This window comes from Myotis brandtii, unplaced genomic scaffold, assembly GCF_000412655.1.
Source record: "Myotis brandtii unplaced genomic scaffold, ASM41265v1 scaffold454, whole genome shotgun sequence".
Lineage (NCBI taxonomy): Eukaryota > Metazoa > Chordata > Mammalia > Chiroptera > Vespertilionidae > Myotis > Myotis brandtii.
In genome coordinates, this window is record NW_005367354.1 from 2577339 (window position 1) to 2594276 (window position 16938).

The 16938-nt window shown below is 53.8% G+C and overlaps 1 protein-coding gene across 1 annotated transcript in view; it reads left to right on the plus strand.

The window, feature by feature from the left end:
• Positions 1-14859, plus strand: part of DNMT3A (DNA (cytosine-5-)-methyltransferase 3 alpha) — a 23660-nt gene extending 8801 nt beyond the window's left edge. The window contains exons 11-18 of the mRNA XM_014546669.1: positions 94-178; positions 2285-2430; positions 3201-3291; positions 3478-3626; positions 4696-4781; positions 6608-6677; positions 7734-7852; positions 8590-14859. Of these exons, the coding sequence (XP_014402155.1) occupies positions 94-178; positions 2285-2430; positions 3201-3291; positions 3478-3626; positions 4696-4781; positions 6608-6677; positions 7734-7852; positions 8590-8731 (888 nt within the window). The 3' untranslated portion in view covers positions 8732-14859. The remainder of the gene's footprint in view (positions 1-93; positions 179-2284; positions 2431-3200; positions 3292-3477; positions 3627-4695; positions 4782-6607; positions 6678-7733; positions 7853-8589) is intronic.
• Positions 14860-16938: the final 2079 nt, after the last annotated feature.

A 16938-nucleotide genomic window follows, 5' to 3' on the forward strand; every position in this document is an offset into this window, starting at 1 on the left:
GCCGATCACGCTCCCAGGGGGCCGGGAGGGCGGGCGGGCGGAGCTGGGGAACACGCCCGGGCACTCACCTGGCCTGTTGTGCTCCCTGCCTAGGACCCTCCGAAGGTTTACCCACCTGTCCCAGCCGAGAAGAGGAAGCCCATCCGGGTGCTGTCTCTGTTTGACGGAATTGCTACAGGTGAGAGCAGCGCGGGTCCAAGAGGGGCTGCACCCCCCTCCTGGGACGGGCAGCTCTGTTGGGGATGCGTGTATTCAACTCTGACAAAACAGAACCGTGGTGAGCATCACCACTGCCAAAGCCTCACCCTGAAGGGGCAACTGTTCAATGGGAAGTAAAATCAGTGGCAAACCAGCGTGTCCGGTGGGCACTTTCCTTGATGGGGGGAGCTTCCCGGCCGAGGACGGAGTGACTGAGAGATCATTGGCGGTTTTCACAAAGCCTCACAGGGCAGGCGGCGACCAAAACAAAAACATGGCCCTTGTGTTGTGTTAATGTGGGGAGCTTCCCGGCCGAGGACGGAGTGACTGAGATCATCGGCGGTTTTCACAAAGCCTCACAGGGCAGACGGCGACCAAAACAAAAACATGGCCCTTGTGTTGTGTTTTCATTTTAAGTCGAAGTAAAAAAAACCATCTATGAGCGAGAGCGCAGAGAATATCTAAATTGCCCATAAGCCTGTGATTAGTGTTTTGGTGAATGTCGTGTTAGATTTGTGTGTGTGCGTTTATGTAATCGTACGTAGATAAGACAAAGGGGCGGTAAAATGTGTAGTGTTGTAACTCGCCTTTTCAATTATGATGTTATGAGACTTTCTCATGTCAGTCAGTAGAGAACTACATTCTTCATTTGTAAGTGCTGCATAAGATGCCATTGAGTGAAAGCGCCGTGATTAATTTAATCCTCTGTGGGTCGGGGACTAGTGTTTTCACTGTTGCAAGCAGTGCTGTTTCAGGCCTCCCTATACACACTCGTTCTGTACGTTAGCCATTGTCTTTGAGGGCGTGCTGGGTCACTGTAGGTGCTGTTTTCTTCGTGTGGTTCTTGACCTTGCCAGACAGCCCTCGCGGAACGTGTCACTGACACGTCTCCCCCTCGGGCCTGCTCCCAGGCTGGGCTCCTCCGTTCTTCGGAAGGGAGTCGCTCTCCTCAGAACCTGCCTCCATGTGACCAGAGGGAGATGGACAGTCTGAGCCCAGGGACCTTGGCCAGAGGGCCAGCGTAGGGGTGGCACCCCAGGCCAGATGTTTGTCTGATGTTTTCATCTCGGTGCCGATGTTCTGTAAACCGAGAGGTTCGTGTGCAGCGTTGGTTTCGCAGGCTAGAACCTCGAGGCCTTCTTGGATCCTGTCGCACCTCAGGAGGCTGTCAAAGCTCCGTGGTGTGGGGGTCTGTTGGGCGCAGGGGAAAGAAAGGGCAGCACAGTAGTCTCTTTCTCCTGAAGCTGCCGGGTCTGTTCTCATTGTTTCCTTGCCTTAACCCTTTTCGGTCCAACCTCGAGGCTGACTCGACAGACCAGGCGCTAGGAGCAGGTCCAACGTCGAGCAATAAGAACATTAAAAAGTTCAACATTCAATCCCGTCAATTAATTTGGACCAGACTGTTTGAATTCCAAAAATAACATTGGACCGCAAAGGGTTAACTCAGCAAGCACTGGCGAGGGATCGTGGTAAGGAAGTGCCTGTAGTGAGTTCAGGAGGAGACACTGGGATGAGACCTCATACTCTTACTCCGTCTTAAAGACATTTGTAGCCCAAGAGAAAGCTGAATTAGGAATACTCACTGCTCTAATGAGGTGGAGAGGGACGCAGAGTGCTGGGGCTTACGGAGTAGGGGAGGGGCTTTGGGGAGGGGAGGGCGTTGCTGAAACATTTTGAGAGCAGGTAGCATTTACGTTGGGTTTTGAAGGATGGGGAGAGTTGCAGCAGGATGTGCTGTTTGGGGGAAAGGAGCGATGAGGAAGGACCAGTGTGTGAAAGATGGAGAAACAGCAAAGAGGAGGCCACCAAAACTCGGCTGCTGTTCTCCCTGGATCCCGAAACCGCCTCCTGTCCGGCTGCTCTGTCCTGGCCTTTGACCACCTTTGAAGTAGATCGAGCTAGACACGAAGCAGCCTCGATGTCTTTGTCATTGATGTTCAGTTGGCTCGGAGGATTTCAGGCAGCTTCCTGGGCAGGGCAGGGCTCAGGCCATCGCTGACCCGCGTGTCGGGCTGGCCAGAGGGCTCCCGGCCGAGACCTGCTGCCGGAGGGGACCGGTGACCGCGCTCTTCTCCGGCTGGCGCAGGGCTCCTGGTGCTGAAGGACCTGGGCATTCAGGTGGACCGCTACATCGCCTCGGAGGTGTGCGAGGACTCCATCACGGTGGGCATGGTGCGGCACCAGGGGAAGATCATGTACGTCGGGGACGTCCGCAGCGTCACGCAGAAGCATGTATGTCAGTGCTGGGGCCCCGTCCCGCCTTCCCCGCACCTCGCACTCAGCTCCTGGGGCAGCACCAGCCCCCTTGCGTTTCGTTCATTTATTTTCCTTTCCCTGTTTTCCCAGCCTCTCTTCCTGTCCCTCTTCCGTTTTCCTCCTTGTTTTGAGGCTCACGGGCAGAGTGAAATGGGAATTTGGGGCTCAGGCTGCTCTCTGGCTAATTGCAGGGCCCTTTTTAGTTGAGCGCTTAGGACGGCGGTGAGGTGCCTGTCCTCATACTTCTGGCGACAGCTTTACCAGCCTCCGTTTCTCAGGGTGTCCGGCGGGGTCTTGACTAAGTGACCCTCTGCCCTTCTGGTGTCTGTCTCCCCCTGAGACTGGGCCCTCAGGCATGCTGAAGGGCGTTGAGATGGCCCAGACACCTTGCCCAGAGTGTGCAGAGCACAGAGCACCTTCAGGTCAGCCTTCTCGTGAGGGGCTGCCTTCCCTGCTGGGAACACTGGCCTCCCTGCTGGCCTCTGATTATCCAGCTGAGCCCCTTCACTTTACTGTAGAGGGAACTGAGCCCGGAGGCCCTCGGTGACTGGCCCATGGCTGCACAGAGGATTTGCGTGTGCGTAGTATATGTGCATGAATGTGTGTAGGTGGTGAGCGTACAAAGCAGCCGGGTCTCCTCTCCCCACGTCCAAGTACTTTTTTGCCAAATTCACAGATCATTTCTCTCTTCCTTTCTGTCTCTGTCTCTGGTCAGTAAGCCCATTACATTCCCTTTATCCTCTCAGATCCAGGAGTGGGGCCCGTTCGACCTGGTGATTGGGGGCAGTCCGTGCAATGACCTCTCCATCGTCAACCCTGCCCGCAAGGGACTCTACGGTAGGTGCCGTGCTCGCCCGGCCGCCTTCTCGGCTGGTGCTTCTGCACGTAGGTTTCCCACTTGGTCATTTCTGTCCTGGGACGGCTACTCCCACTGGCCCTGCCCTCCCTGACCCGCCCCGTGCCCTAGCCACACCACTGTCTCTGCAGACAGCCCAGCTGACGGCTTTCTCTCCCGCCTCTCAGAGGGCACTGGCCGGCTCTTCTTTGAGTTCTACCGCCTCCTGCATGACGCGCGGCCCAAGGAGGGAGATGACCGCCCCTTCTTCTGGCTCTTTGAGAATGTGGTGGCCATGGGCGTTAGTGACAAGAGGGACATCTCACGATTTCTCGAGGTATAGCCAGCACCCTTGGTTTGGCCAGCTCACTAACGGCTTCTGCCTTGGACAGCCGCTTTGTCCCTGTCTCATCTGCATTGTGGGGCTGGGGGCTGGGGACTTCTGCTTTGCAAAGGGCCCATTTGGGAAGCTTGGGGCTTCCCAGTGAGATGGGGAGGAAGCCTTGTTAGAGGCCCCCCCCGAAAGAACTCGGGGTCTCTCTCTCTCGGGGGAGGTATACGGCTTAGGACTTGAAAGACCTGAGTGTCCCCCCGAAAGAACTCGGGGTCTCTCAGGGGAGGTATACGGCTTAGGACTTGAAAGACCTGAGTGTAAAGAGGGTGCGGGGGGCCCACTCCCAGGGTTGGGTTCTGTGTGGTGTTTCACGGGGGGAACCTAGGTGATGGCAGAATCGATGGTTCAGCTCGCTCCTCAGCAGCTGTGACAGATGCTCTATGACACCTGGGAAGGAAACAGGACCTGTCTCAGAGCGCGGGTCCCGGCTCAGCACCGAGCCCGGTCTGAGCTTTGCACAGAGGGTTTCTGTGCAGAGGCAGCCTTGGGGGTGGGCGGTCCGGGAGCTCAAGCCCACACTCCCGGCCTCGGGATGGGTAACATCGCAGCTGCTGTTCTGTCACTGCGAGTTGTCTGCTTGGCTCACAATCAGGGTGTGCAGTGAACATCTGCACCGTTGCTAGAACTTTCTCTCACAAAGCCCCATTGGCCACGTGTGATCCTTAAATAAGCGTTAAAATTCCTCGGTCACACTCACCTCACTTCAGGTACCCATTAGCCACCCGCGGCGGGTGGGTAGGGACTGCTGGTGAGCAGTGCACACAGAGGACATTCCCATCATCACAGAATGTCCCGCTGGTGTGTGCTGGTCTCTGAGGTTCCGGTAAGAGCTGGTGGAATGTGGCCACGTCTCATGCTGGCTTTTCCTGGTGGCTCCAGGCCGCCCCAGTGTGTGGCCTCCTCAGAGAGAAGTCTGAGCCTCTGAGGCTTCCGGGCTCCGAACTCGCAAAAATTCCTGGCACTGTTTCATAGTCCTCTCTCGCTCATCGTTAATCTCTCTCCTGTTTTATAGTCCAACCCTGTGATGATTGATGCCAAAGAAGTGTCAGCTGCACACAGGGCCCGCTACTTCTGGGGGAACCTTCCTGGTATGAACAGGTTGGTGAGAGTCCCGGGCCTGGGATGGCTGCGGGTTGGCGTCTGCAGGCAGGACGGCCCGGAGCGGGGGTCCCGAGTGGGCTTCTCGGGCCAGCTCTGCCCTGTTCTTGAGGGAGGGGAGTCAGGGTAGAGAAAATACTTTCCTGGGAAACCAACACCGAGCGGTGGAAAATAGGCCCTTTAAGGGTGCACCCTTCCCACAGAGGGAGGACCAGCCTGCTGCTGGGTTGAATTGCTGGTTCTCCTACGCGGGTGATGTCTTCAGTCTCCTGAGGTCAAGTCGTGGAGAAAGGGGTGGGGGTGGGAAGGAGGTGCCCACGCCCAACCAGGTGCCGGTCCAGGGAGGGAATCTTTTTTTCGGTCAAGTCATGGAGAAAGGGGTGGGGGTGGGAAGGAGGTGCCCACGGCCAACCAGGTGTCGGTCCAGGGAGGGAATCTTGAAGCAGCGCCATGCAGGTTTGAAGCCCCACCTCACTTGTCCACACTCAGTTGGCTTCAGGTCTTTTGCTGGAAGGATGCTCTTCATTCGGTCACACAGATAGATTTTAATATCCAGGAATGAAGAAAATTTCATTTCTTCTGTGCAATAATTGCACTGTATAAAGGCCCTGTGAGGAGAGGGATTCTGGTTGAAAGCAGCTGAAAAGCAGCGTGAGGTCCACCCACTCCAGACATCTATTATGGAGGGAATATTTTCCAGAATGTTCTGAGTGGATTCTAAGCCTCCTGAAGAATACTTGCAAATTGGAAACATCATTTGATCTGGCCTCAGCTGTGTAATCTCCCTCTCTGTCATTGGCATGAAGTTGTAGGAACTTCCTCAGGCCTGTCCCCATTCGGCAGGGCTGCTGTCTTTTGCAAGGGCTTGTTGATGGGGAGGAGATGGGCCATTGGGGCAGCTGATCTGAAAACTCCCCCTAAATTTCCCAAGATGGATGTGTGTGTTGGGAAAATGGACAGGACGGTTTAGTCTAGCTTTTTCATGAAGTCACACACCTTGATCCTAGGGAAGTATTCCCACCTGTTTCTTCCAACTCTAAAATTCTAGAACTCTGAGCTTCCAGGAGGAGCAGGGAGACCAGGTGGGACCAGGTAGACGCGTGTGTATGTGCGTGTGTGTGTGTGTGTGCGCGTACGTACGTATGTACATACGTGTGTGTACGTATGCACACATAAACTGAGAGGAGCCTGGAGGCGCTATTGGATGCGGGTCCCCGAGGTTCCCACACTGAGACGGTGACCGCTCAGTGAAGCCCTCGTTGAGTATTTCTAAAGGTCAGAAAAGGCCTGTGCTGGAGGCGGTGTTCAGTGAACTGGTCTGCCCTCTGGGAAGTCACAGAACGTTAGTCTTCAGGGGACTGCGCAGAATTTGTCTTTTTAACTTCCATTTAAGGTGCACAGTTTAATGAATTCCATCCAGTGTGCACACCCATGTAACTGTCACCATAATCAAGATACACAGCATTCTGTCGCCCCCCGAAGCTTGCTTTGTTGGGTTCTTTTAAAACTCAGTTAAAATAACTGATGTAAAAATAAAAACATTTGGGTTTTTCCCCTTCTGGGCAGGTGTGACCTGCTTATTTGCAGCTTGAGGCCCTTTTGAATTTGCCTTTTAAGGGTTAATACTCGGATGTGTGTCCGTGGGTGGCTGCAGTGTATGTGTGTTTTCTGGGGAAGTCGGAAGGGCTTACAACAAGGTGGGAGACGGGACCCCCTTTGCTCGCCACCTGTGTGAGTCAGATGGCTGCTGGGTCAGCGCTGCCCGGTGTGTGTGTCCCTGCCCTTCTCCTGGGCTCCGTTGTCACCTCCTCTTTTCTGCCTCCTAGGCCGTTGGCATCCACTGTGAATGACAAGCTGGAGCTGCAGGAGTGTCTGGAACACGGCAGAATAGCCAAGGTGAGCCGCGCCAGGGCCCTCTGCTGGGCGGTAGGGAGAAGGGCAGAGGGCGGGATGCGGCAGAGCAGCCACCGGGGCTGTGAGCCTGCCCTCTAGAGCTCTGGGTGCAGCTAGCAAGGGGGGTGCGATTTAGGGGTGATACGGGGTCATTCATGCAGTTGGCCTGAGGGGAGGATCTAGAACAGCGGTTCTCAACCTGTGGGTCGCGACCCCTTTGGGGGTCGAACGACCCTTTCACAGGGGTCGCCTTGGACCATCGGAAAACACATATATAATTACATATTGTTTTTGTGATTCATCACTATGCTTTAATTATGTTCAATTTGTAACAATGAAAATACATCCTGCATATCAGATATTTACATTACAATTCATAACAGTAGCAAAATTACAGTTATGAAGTAGCAACGAAGAAAATAATTTGGTTGGGGGTCACCACAACATGAGGAACTGTATTAAAGGGTCGCGGCATTAGGAAGGTTGAGAACCACTGATCTAGAGGAAGGTCTGGAAGGCAGAGAGAGAGAGAGAGAGAGAGAGATCAGAAGTCATTGCTGGCCTTCTGCCCTCCCTTGTTAAGCATTGCTTGGTGTCCCATGGGAGGCAGACACTGAGAAACCTTTGCCAAGGTCCCTAGTTCTGCAAGGGCATTTAAATTTTTTGGCCAGGACCTATCGCGTGAGTTTCCACAGCAGAGACTCTCCTGTGATGTGGAAGCTCCATTTCACTCTGTAGAAATCTCCCCGAGTGCGTGCACCAGGCATCGGGTTCCCTGAGAGCCGGAGCAATCTGGCATCTTTTGCCTGCAAGTCACTACACTTATGAAGGAAGCAGTTCTCGGAGGACTTAGGAAGGACAGTGGCTCCAGCTGCTATATCTCCAGCCCTTGGCCGGCAGGATTGGACTAGGATGGCGGGGCGACCGCAGAGTAGGAGGAAGAGCAGGGCAGTGGGCTCTGCAGAGGCCCACGTTGGCCAGTCCCTGGCAAGCACCTGGCACATGTGGCAGATGCATGACCAGCGAATGAGTGCTCGTTCCTCTTTCCTCGTCTTCTAGTTCAGCAAAGTGAGGACCATCACCACGAGGTCGAACTCCATAAAGCAGGGCAAAGACCAGCATTTCCCCGTCTTCATGAATGAGAAAGAGGACATCTTATGGTGCACTGAAATGGAAAGGTACCCAAGGCCTGGGCTGGGGTCACGGGGCTGTCCTGGCGGGAGGGGGTCTCTCCCGGCCAGGCTGGCGTCTTGCACAGATGCCACGTGAGCAGTGGGTACCCGGGCATTTCCTGACGTGGCCGATTCCTGGGGATGGTCCCACAGTGAGGCATCTAGAAATCAGTCCACGGGGGCCTTGGGTCCCGAGGGGTCCTGCCGAGCTCCAGGAAACACGGCGGCTCAGGAGCATCTTATCTCGTGCTGCTCCGTTAGGTGCCTCACAAACCAGGGCAGCACAGGACCAGGTGGGCCTTCCAGCCTGAGCACCCTGATTGGGTGCAAACTGGACTCAGGGACGAGATGACCTCTTCATTCTCGGTGTAACGGCCACTTAGCCAGCCAAACAGACCACTTACACAGACAAGAAGCAAGCGGGAACTCCGGGAGGGCGTGGAGTCAGACTAGAGTTCTCCTCCCTCTTGGGGGGAAGGCATGGGGTGTGTAGTCATTACTTTCAGACTTCAGGTACCCACTGCAGATCTAAATCTCAGGTGCCGCCTGTCCTGGAGGTGTTCTCACAGATCCTGACTTGGCTTCTACCGTGTCGTAACTCTCTCGGCCACGGTTATCTTACTTAGCTTCAAATCCACAGACAGCAGCGGGCTGCCCGAGTCTTGAGTGGGTGACAGAGGAGCGAAGATTCCCCAGAATCCCACACGCCGGCACTCACCCCGCCCTCCGCCTTTTCTCCCCAGGGTGTTCGGCTTCCCCGTCCACTACACCGACGTCTCCAACATGAGCCGCTTGGCGAGGCAGAGACTGCTGGGCCGGTCGTGGAGCGTGCCGGTCATCCGCCACCTCTTCGCTCCGCTGAAGGAATATTTTGCTTGTGTGTAAGGGACATGAGGGCAAACTGAGGTAGTGATACAGAGTTAAAAAAACAAACAAAAAAAAACACACAAAAAAAACACAAAGAACATGAGGATGGAAAGAAGTATCAGCACCCAGAAGAGAAAAAGAAATTTAAAACAAAAACCAGAGGCAGAAACACCGGAGGGCTTTGCCTGGTGAAAAGGGTTGGACATCATCTCCTGGTTTTTCAATGTTAATCTTTAGTCCTATTTAAAAACAACATCATGTTTCCTCTCCCCCTAACCCCCCCCCCCCTTTTTTTTTTGGTCAGATCTTTTGTTTTCTACTCTTTTCAGAGGGGTTTTCTGTTTGTTTGGGTTTTTGTTTCTTGCTGTGACTGAAACAAGAGGGTTTATTGCAGCAAAAATTAACAACAAAACATAGTAACAATACCTTGCCAAGAGAGAAGCAAAAAAGGAAATTCTATGGAAATCTATATATTGGTATTGGATTTTTTTTTTTTTTTTTTTTTTTTTTTTTTTTACTATATATCTTTTTGTTGTTGTCTCTAGCCTGATCAGATAGGAGCACAAGCAGGGGACGGAAAGTAGAGACACACTCAGGAGGCCGAGACCCCTCCCAGCCACTGAGCTGTCTTGCCAGCACCATTCCTGGTCATGCAAAGCAGAACCCAACTAGCAGCAGGGAGAGGAGGACACCACAAGACCCTTTTATACAGTATTTCAGGTGCCTACCACACAGGAAACCTTGAAGAAAACCAGTTTCTAGAGCCGCTGTTACCTCTTGTTTACAGTTTATATATATATGATAGATATGAGTTATATATATAAAAGGTACTGTTAACTACTGTACAACCTGACTTCATAATGGTGCTTTCAAACAGCGAGATGAGTAAAAACATCAGCTTCCATGTTGCCTTATGCGCAAAGGGTTTTAATCAAGGATGGAGAGGGGGAGCAGGTCCCTCACCACCCAGGGGGCTTTTCCCCTTGGCGTGCCACGGGGGGTGAAGGACGGTTTGGGGACAGCGTTTCCCCGCTTCTCCCTGCCAAAAAGGGGGTGAGATGGGGTGGTCAGGACCGTGGACAGCTGAGAGCGGGATTCATCCAGGATCACGCAATAACCTTTTGATATTTTTTTTTTCTCCCAAAAAAAGGAGAGACTCCCTCCGCAAGATGGCAGGATAAGGGGTCTTCCTTCCAAGTTTCTCACATTAGCCGATTTGAGGGCTCCTCGTGGTGGGATCAGAACTAATCCAGAGTGTGGGAAAGTGACCGTTAAAAACCCCACCTGGAGCGAATAAAAAAACATACAAAACGTACTGGTGCTTTCCTGTCTAAAGTCGCCTTTTGTGTGTTCTTTTATGAGGCCCCACCATCCGCCCTCTGTGCACAAGGTGGCTTCTGGCCCTGGAATGTGATGTTTTTGGTCATCTCCAAAGGCTGCAGTTTTATACTGGGAGGCTGACGACACCTTTCGTTATAATTATTATTCTTATGGTTCTGGTTATAATTATGTTTGTTTTCAGATTTTTCGTTAAGAACACAAAAACCCAACCCCCCCCCCCTCCCCCTTAAGGTTTCAAACCAAGGTGCGGGGAGCAGGGTGCTTCTGAGTTAGGGGTGGCCCTGGTGCCCTGGCTCCCCACCCCTCGGGCCAGGTGGGCCACCAGGTGCAGCGACAGGCCAGCCTTCCGGTGCGTCCCTCTTCTCTTCTGCTTCCCCTCCTCTGGAGTCGTGTGTGTCAGGGCTGGAGGGAGGGCCGGCGTCTCTCTCCTGTGTGTGTGATTGGAGTGGTGTGTATTTCTTTTCTAGTGCTTTGGTCTGGTGATCGCTGTGCTCTTACCTGAGTCAGCAGCACCCGGAGCCCCAAGTGCACAACACTTGGTTCCACTTCCTACCGAGGCAAGCGGTAGGCGGTAGGCCAGTGGCGGCTCCAGGGTGAGGGCCCAATGGGCGGATGCTTGCCTGGATAGATGGGGTGTAGATATGTGGCATATAGAGATATATATTTTATAATGGGAGGGGGGATGGCACCTCCTGGGACCGGCAGGGCTGGGAGGTGTGCTGTCAAGCACATGGTCCCAAGTTCGCATCCCTAGAAACGGCCTATGGTGATAGGCACTATATAAATAGATAGGGTCATGTATAAGAGATATTATAGAGTGGGGACCGGGAAGGGGGGCTCAGGATGCTGAGCTTCGGGTCCCGCTGCAGACGTAAGCCCCACACCAATCAATCCCACACGCATACACAGGAACATGTCTATCCCGATGCATAACAGATGCACTCACACAGCCAGGGAGCACCCCGCCACTCCCCCAGGAGTCAGGACTTTGTGGAGTTGGCCCTGCAGCTCTTTACCTCTGTTGCCCTGATTGCAGGTAGACTGTCAATCCCAGAAGTTGCTCGGTGCTGAAGGCAGGAAAAGGAGGAGGTTTTATTTTAGCAGGTGCTCTCCTCTAGCAGGTAGCGTGCTCTCTCTTTTGCCCCTGGTGATGTCAAAAGACTCTTCTGTTAGCAACTGTGATACTGACCTGCAACTCTAGGCACCAGTAAAGTCAGCCCTCAGCTCCCCCTACCTATTCTCCCCTCAACCAAAAGGAAATTACATCCAGGTCTGTCTTGGCCAAGGGGCTTCCACTCAAAAAACAAAAAATAAAAAATGGGACAGTGAACCTCATGTTTTGAATCAAGCAAATTAGTAATTTGGTGACAAAATTAAACCAAGGCTTTGAATCCCTTGCTCATTGCTCAGGAGTAAGCTCACAGCCGGTAGCCAGCTTCCTGCTCCTTTTAGGGGTGCTTAGTTCTGGACCCCAATCTACTCATTTCCTTGTCAGATTGGCTTTGAAGATCACACCCAGTTGCTTCCCGCCAGCTCTGTGACAGCTCTGTGGTGGCAGGTGGTGATGGGCCCCCAGGGGGCTGGAGTGGCCAGGAGGGGTACCTTTGCCCCTCCCTCTCTGGAGTCCCTGTACCTGACTGGTGCTCACCCGTCCCCTCGTGCTCCAGCCGCTCCCTCTGCACCTGGAGACCGCCAGCACCACTAGGAGGGCTGGGGGAGGAGGGCTGTCTCAGCAGCCCAAGGTGCTCCCTCCCCCGCTGGCCAGCGCTAGGTCTTCCCAGCCCCCAGTGTCAGGACGGCGCGGCCTTGCCCTGCAGACACTTGCAGCTTTCGGGCTCTCCTGGGTCTTTGTCCGCTGCTCATGCAAAGGCATTCGCCTTTCCCCATGGCCCAGGCTGCACCCAAGAGGTGGTGTGGGAAGAAGCTGGGAAGCCAAGGAGGTGGCAAGCCCAAGGATCAGCACGGCCGGCCAGCTTGCTCAGGGAGGTGCGCTGTGGCTGACCCTTAAGAGCGCTAGTTCCTCCCGGCAGGGCAGCCTGACGAGGCCCTAGGATGGACCAGGTGCCCCTCGCGGGGGTGAGAGTTCATCACCAGCCACCCCGTGGGTTCAGTCCCACAGTAGAACGTGGTGGGTGCAGCAGACCTTGGGGACATGTCCACTTGGCCGTGCCCGGATGCTCTTACTCCACTTCCAACCATAGAGGGACTTCTGGGGGCAGGTCCAGGTCACCGGCTAAAGGGGAGCTGTGCTCCTACAGGCCGGGTGGTCGAGGATTAAGTGGGGTCGTTACACTTGCTGTGGGTGAGGCTGAGGGTGCAGGCAGTGGAGCAGGAGACACCAAACGGCCTAGGGAAGATGCTGGAGTATGTTCCCCGTGGCATTTTCTTTCTAAAGAGCAGGCCCGTGTACCCCTGAAAGCCAGGCTTCTAGAGACTGAGGAGGATGCCTCCCCACTTACTGCAGGTGCCAAGTGGAGTGTGATGCCAGAGGTCTGGGGAGGTAGCCGCAGCTCGTGCCAGGGCCCCAGGGCCCCAGAGCCCTTGGTCGAGGCCTGAGGAGGAAGCTAGTCTCCAGCAGGCAGTGCTGAGCCCTGTTGGCCTCGGGCTGGCTGGTGCTACCCCTTGCCCCGTGGAACCGGCTGCGGGAGCAGCAGGTGAGGATTTGCCGTTGGCAGGTGGCAGTGGTGTGTTCCTATGCGTTTTCTGTCCGGACCCCAGAACCTTCTTGCTATTGGACATCGTGTTAGCCAAGTTCACAGGAGAGCATGCAGGGCTTCGGAGCTCTGGGGACAGGCCTGGGAGTGGTTGGCTGTTGGAGATGCCCATGTGATTTTTGGTGGGTCGCAAAGGTGCAGGTCAGGACAGGCAGACCCAGTGGGAAGACTGTTGGACATGGGAGTCGTCTCACGAAGGGCTGGCTCCCTGCTCTTCCCGCTTAGCCGGCAATTCTGGGGACGCCTGGGTGGGAGTAGCCACCATCTCCACACAGGGAGGTCTGGAACAGGAGCAGGAAGGACAGCTCAGCGGGGCCGCCTGGGAAAGGACGTAGGAAAACAAACCGGTCGTCCTCACATCTTTGATGGTAGACGTAGACGTGGAGTGAATGCTGGAGGTGGTTGTGAACGCCTGTCGCCACCCTGCTTGGTGCAGAGTCGCTGTGGCACTGGTATCTTTCAGAGGTCGTTTTCGGGAAACGTACAGGCGCCCCCTGGAGCTGTGGGCGAGGGCCCTGGGGCCTGACTGGCACTGAGGTCTGAGGAGGGCAGGCAGTTCCTTTGTGAGGGAAGCGACAGAGCCAAGGTTTAGGTGAGAACTGAGTTTCCAGCCAGGCCCCGTTTTGATCTGAATTTGTCATCTGTTGTCCAGTCCGGTTGCTCCCAGGCCTTGTGATTAGAGGTGACCCTGGAGTTGTCCTGCCCTCTGGTGGGAAGCAGCGGAGCCCCTCCTCCAGCCCAGGATGGGAAGGTGTGTGGAGGCCTGGCCCTTCCCTGCTGAGGCCAGTGTGTGGAGGATCTGGGAAGAGAGGGCGTAGATGAGGATGGACTCCACGGTCCGGTCCGGCAGGAGCTCTCGAATCTTTCCATCTCGGTAAAGGAAGGCGGGGTCTTTGGGAAGCAGGGCAGGGACTTGTCTTGCAGGGACCCAGCCGAGGCGGCCTTTGGTCGGTGACCGCTTGCTCATCGCTGATCTAGGCAGTGGGGTTTGGGGGAGGCCGTATACCAGGTCTTAAGCAGCCAGGACAAGGATGGAAGGTCCCTCTTCTAGTTGTGACCGGCTAACTCGCCCGAACGGAGGCCCAAGGACTCCTGAAACTGGAAATCTCCCCCCACGCGCTCCCTGGAGGGGCGTGGGAGGGCGGCTTTCTCAAACCCCAGTCCAGTGGCCTCCAGCCCCGAGCCTGAGGGCATGAGCAGGGATCGAAAGCCTCACCTTAGTCCCATTTCACTTCACAGACTGATTTGGCCGCACAGCCCTAGAACCCAACAACCAACCACCACAAAAAGAAAAGGCCGAAATTCCTTAGAATACGCAGAGGGAGGAGGTGACTCAACAAGGTGCTAAAAACATTTTATTAAAAATATATATTGTTAAATTAAGTCTGCTGTCTGGACAATGACTGTTTGTTTTGTTTTCTTGTAGTGAAGTTTAAAAGAGACTATTATTTTACTCTGATATATTATTATTAAAAAGGCATTTTAACTTTGTACTTGAAAACTAAATGAGCGATTTCATGTGTTTTAGCTGAGGCATTGAAGTAGCGGGTGCTTATTTGTGGGAAACCATGTATTCATACTGAAGAATAAACTCCGTAGCTGATTTGGTAATAACTTTCCCTGTTACAGACGATTTCGCTTTGGCCCCGTTGGCAGAGCACTGTCACTCCACATTCCACGCAGCTCAATGCAGGACTTCCTCCCCGCCCCGCCCCACCCCGGCCCCCGCCTGCCCTTTCTCTTCAGTTCCTCTCTTTCCCTTTTATTGTTTTTCTCCTGGTTCCAGCATCCTTTCACCACTGTATTATTTTTTTTTAGGGTTGCTTCTCTATTTATTGACAATAATAATGTACATTTCACAGTCTGGTTCTGGGACATCCGGGTGGGGCGTGTGCGAGGGGCCCGAGCGGGTCCCCAGCCCGGCCGCCAGTGTCCTGTTGTATCTCTGTGTGTGATGCTCGTGACATAGCTGTTTATGAAATAATTAAAGAGGTCAATGCGTACAGCCGATGTAGAAAGTCTGTCAGTTCCGCCTTCATCACATTTTTTTTTTGTGCCCAGAAGAATATAATAAAGCTCCTTTCTAATGTACTTGTGCTGGAGAACACTTGAATAAATGGACTGTTTTTGTGCAAAAAGAAAAAACGGAACAAGCACCGCAATAATGTCCTTTTGTCTCGCGTCTCCTCTCCCCTGACATGGCTGTTCGCAGCCGTCTCCAGAGGGTTAACCACCAGCTCTGGGTCCAGACAATGCAGTTCCTCTTTAAAACATCACCTGCCTGAACGTTCAGTAGGGACTGCGAACGGGGTGGGAAAAAGGACAGTGTGGTTGACTCGAAGCTCAGAGATAAGTTATAGGGAGACACGTTTGCCGGAAAATCGAATTCTGTCCTGGGCTGAGCGACAGTTTTCAGACTAGAGAGAGGGCTCTGTGCCCGGGTCTTGGTCAGAGGAGCTGGAGGGCTTTTGGTTTCCCTAACACGCGAGGGTGTCCAAGGGGAGAGCAGCCGGGCGGTGGACAGTCTGGGCTGTGCAAGGGACCCTGGAACGGAGAGGCATTTGGTCTGAAGGAAGAATGGAGAGGTGTTTGCAGACACTGCCCGGGGCCAGCCCAAGGGTGGGGATTATTCCGGGAGTTGCATGAGGCCGCCAGTCTGCAGAAATCGGCCCATTCAGCCCCACATCCGAAAGGTTCTTTTTCACCCCTGCCCAAGGGGGCCAGGGGCCGCCCCGAGTGCATTAAGCCCTGGACAGCCATTTGGGGTACTGCTGGCCTGGCTCAAGGCCCCAAGTCTGGGGTCCTCTCACTGCCTGGGTCCATACACAATGTCTCCTTCGTCCTCATGACTAAGGACTCTGCCTGCCAGTCACTAGTCTCCTGTCGCCCCCATCCAGAGAGGAGTGCGAACACATGTGAACTTGGGGCACTTCCCACATTACAACTCTAAGACCCCGGGCGTGCCATGCTGTCTGTCTGTTCCCTAAGTGCCAAGCAGGAATGGCCAGTCGTCTCGTCCCCGAACGGAACGGAGGGCTATTCGAGGTTTCTTCACTATGTTAGATTTGGGGGAGGTTTAGGGCTGCACCACTTTGCTGGCAGTTTTGCAAGACATTCAAAGGGGAAATTTTGAGGAGAAAAAAATAACAGGCTTTTTTCATGGGCATTTTTCTTGACAAAATTGTAAATGTACATTTAACTTTCATCCGACTTTTTTCTTAATATTTTTCAGTGTTGATGTAGAATATTTTTTAATGTCTGCATGGCATTTCCTTGTTGGAAGTTTGTTTCTCTATATATGCGTTTTATTTTAGCTATAAATAGAGCTGCAATAAATATCTTTGTGTTGGCGTTTCCCCCTATAAATTGTATTTTTTCCTTAAGATACTAGTACGTTCCCAGAAATGAGACTTCGTGGGGCACAGCAGGTGAACATTTGGGTTGGTTCCTGGCACATTTGCCTGCCTTTCTCCCTCCCCACGGTCAACACAGACAGTTTCTCTTCAGGTCTGAGACTCTCCGTTCAGAAAGAAACATCGTCTTTAGTTTGGTCCAATTCAGAAACGTGTGTTAACCCCAGTGGGGAAGTAAAGACTTAAGACTCTTTTGGGGGAAGCAACACCACTTGGTCACTTTGAAAATTAGCTCACCTGGCGTGCCTGCCTGGGGAAGCCTGGGAGGAAAGGAGTTCCGACGGGATCTTAGAGACTCTACCTGAAGGTTAAGGAGACGTGGGTGCCCTCAAGTTCCTGAGGCCAGAAAAACCATCCTGTGAACTTCTGTGTTGAAACCAAGTGTCATTTGGTGGTAGAAGGGAAGGGTCGGCTGGGCAGGAGCCAAGGCAGTTGTGCAGTGACCAGTCCACAGCCCACTGAGACCGCCCGGGTGGGTCGTCCCAGCTTCCCAGTACGCCCGGCTGGGGAAGAGGTAACACACATCACCAGGGCCAGGCTTGTGGGTTCGAGAGCAGCTTCCTTGGGTTCAGCAAGGTTGACTAGATGGGTCTTGGGTGGAATCAAGGAGAGAGGGAGACAAAGCCGACTGGAGGCAGAAGCCATACATAGCAGGGCTGTACGTAGTGGGTAATTCCTGGGGGATGTGGGTGTGATGTGAGGGGCTGCAGGGAGGGGAGGAAGTGCATGTTGGAGATGGGGCCACAAAGAAGTCACA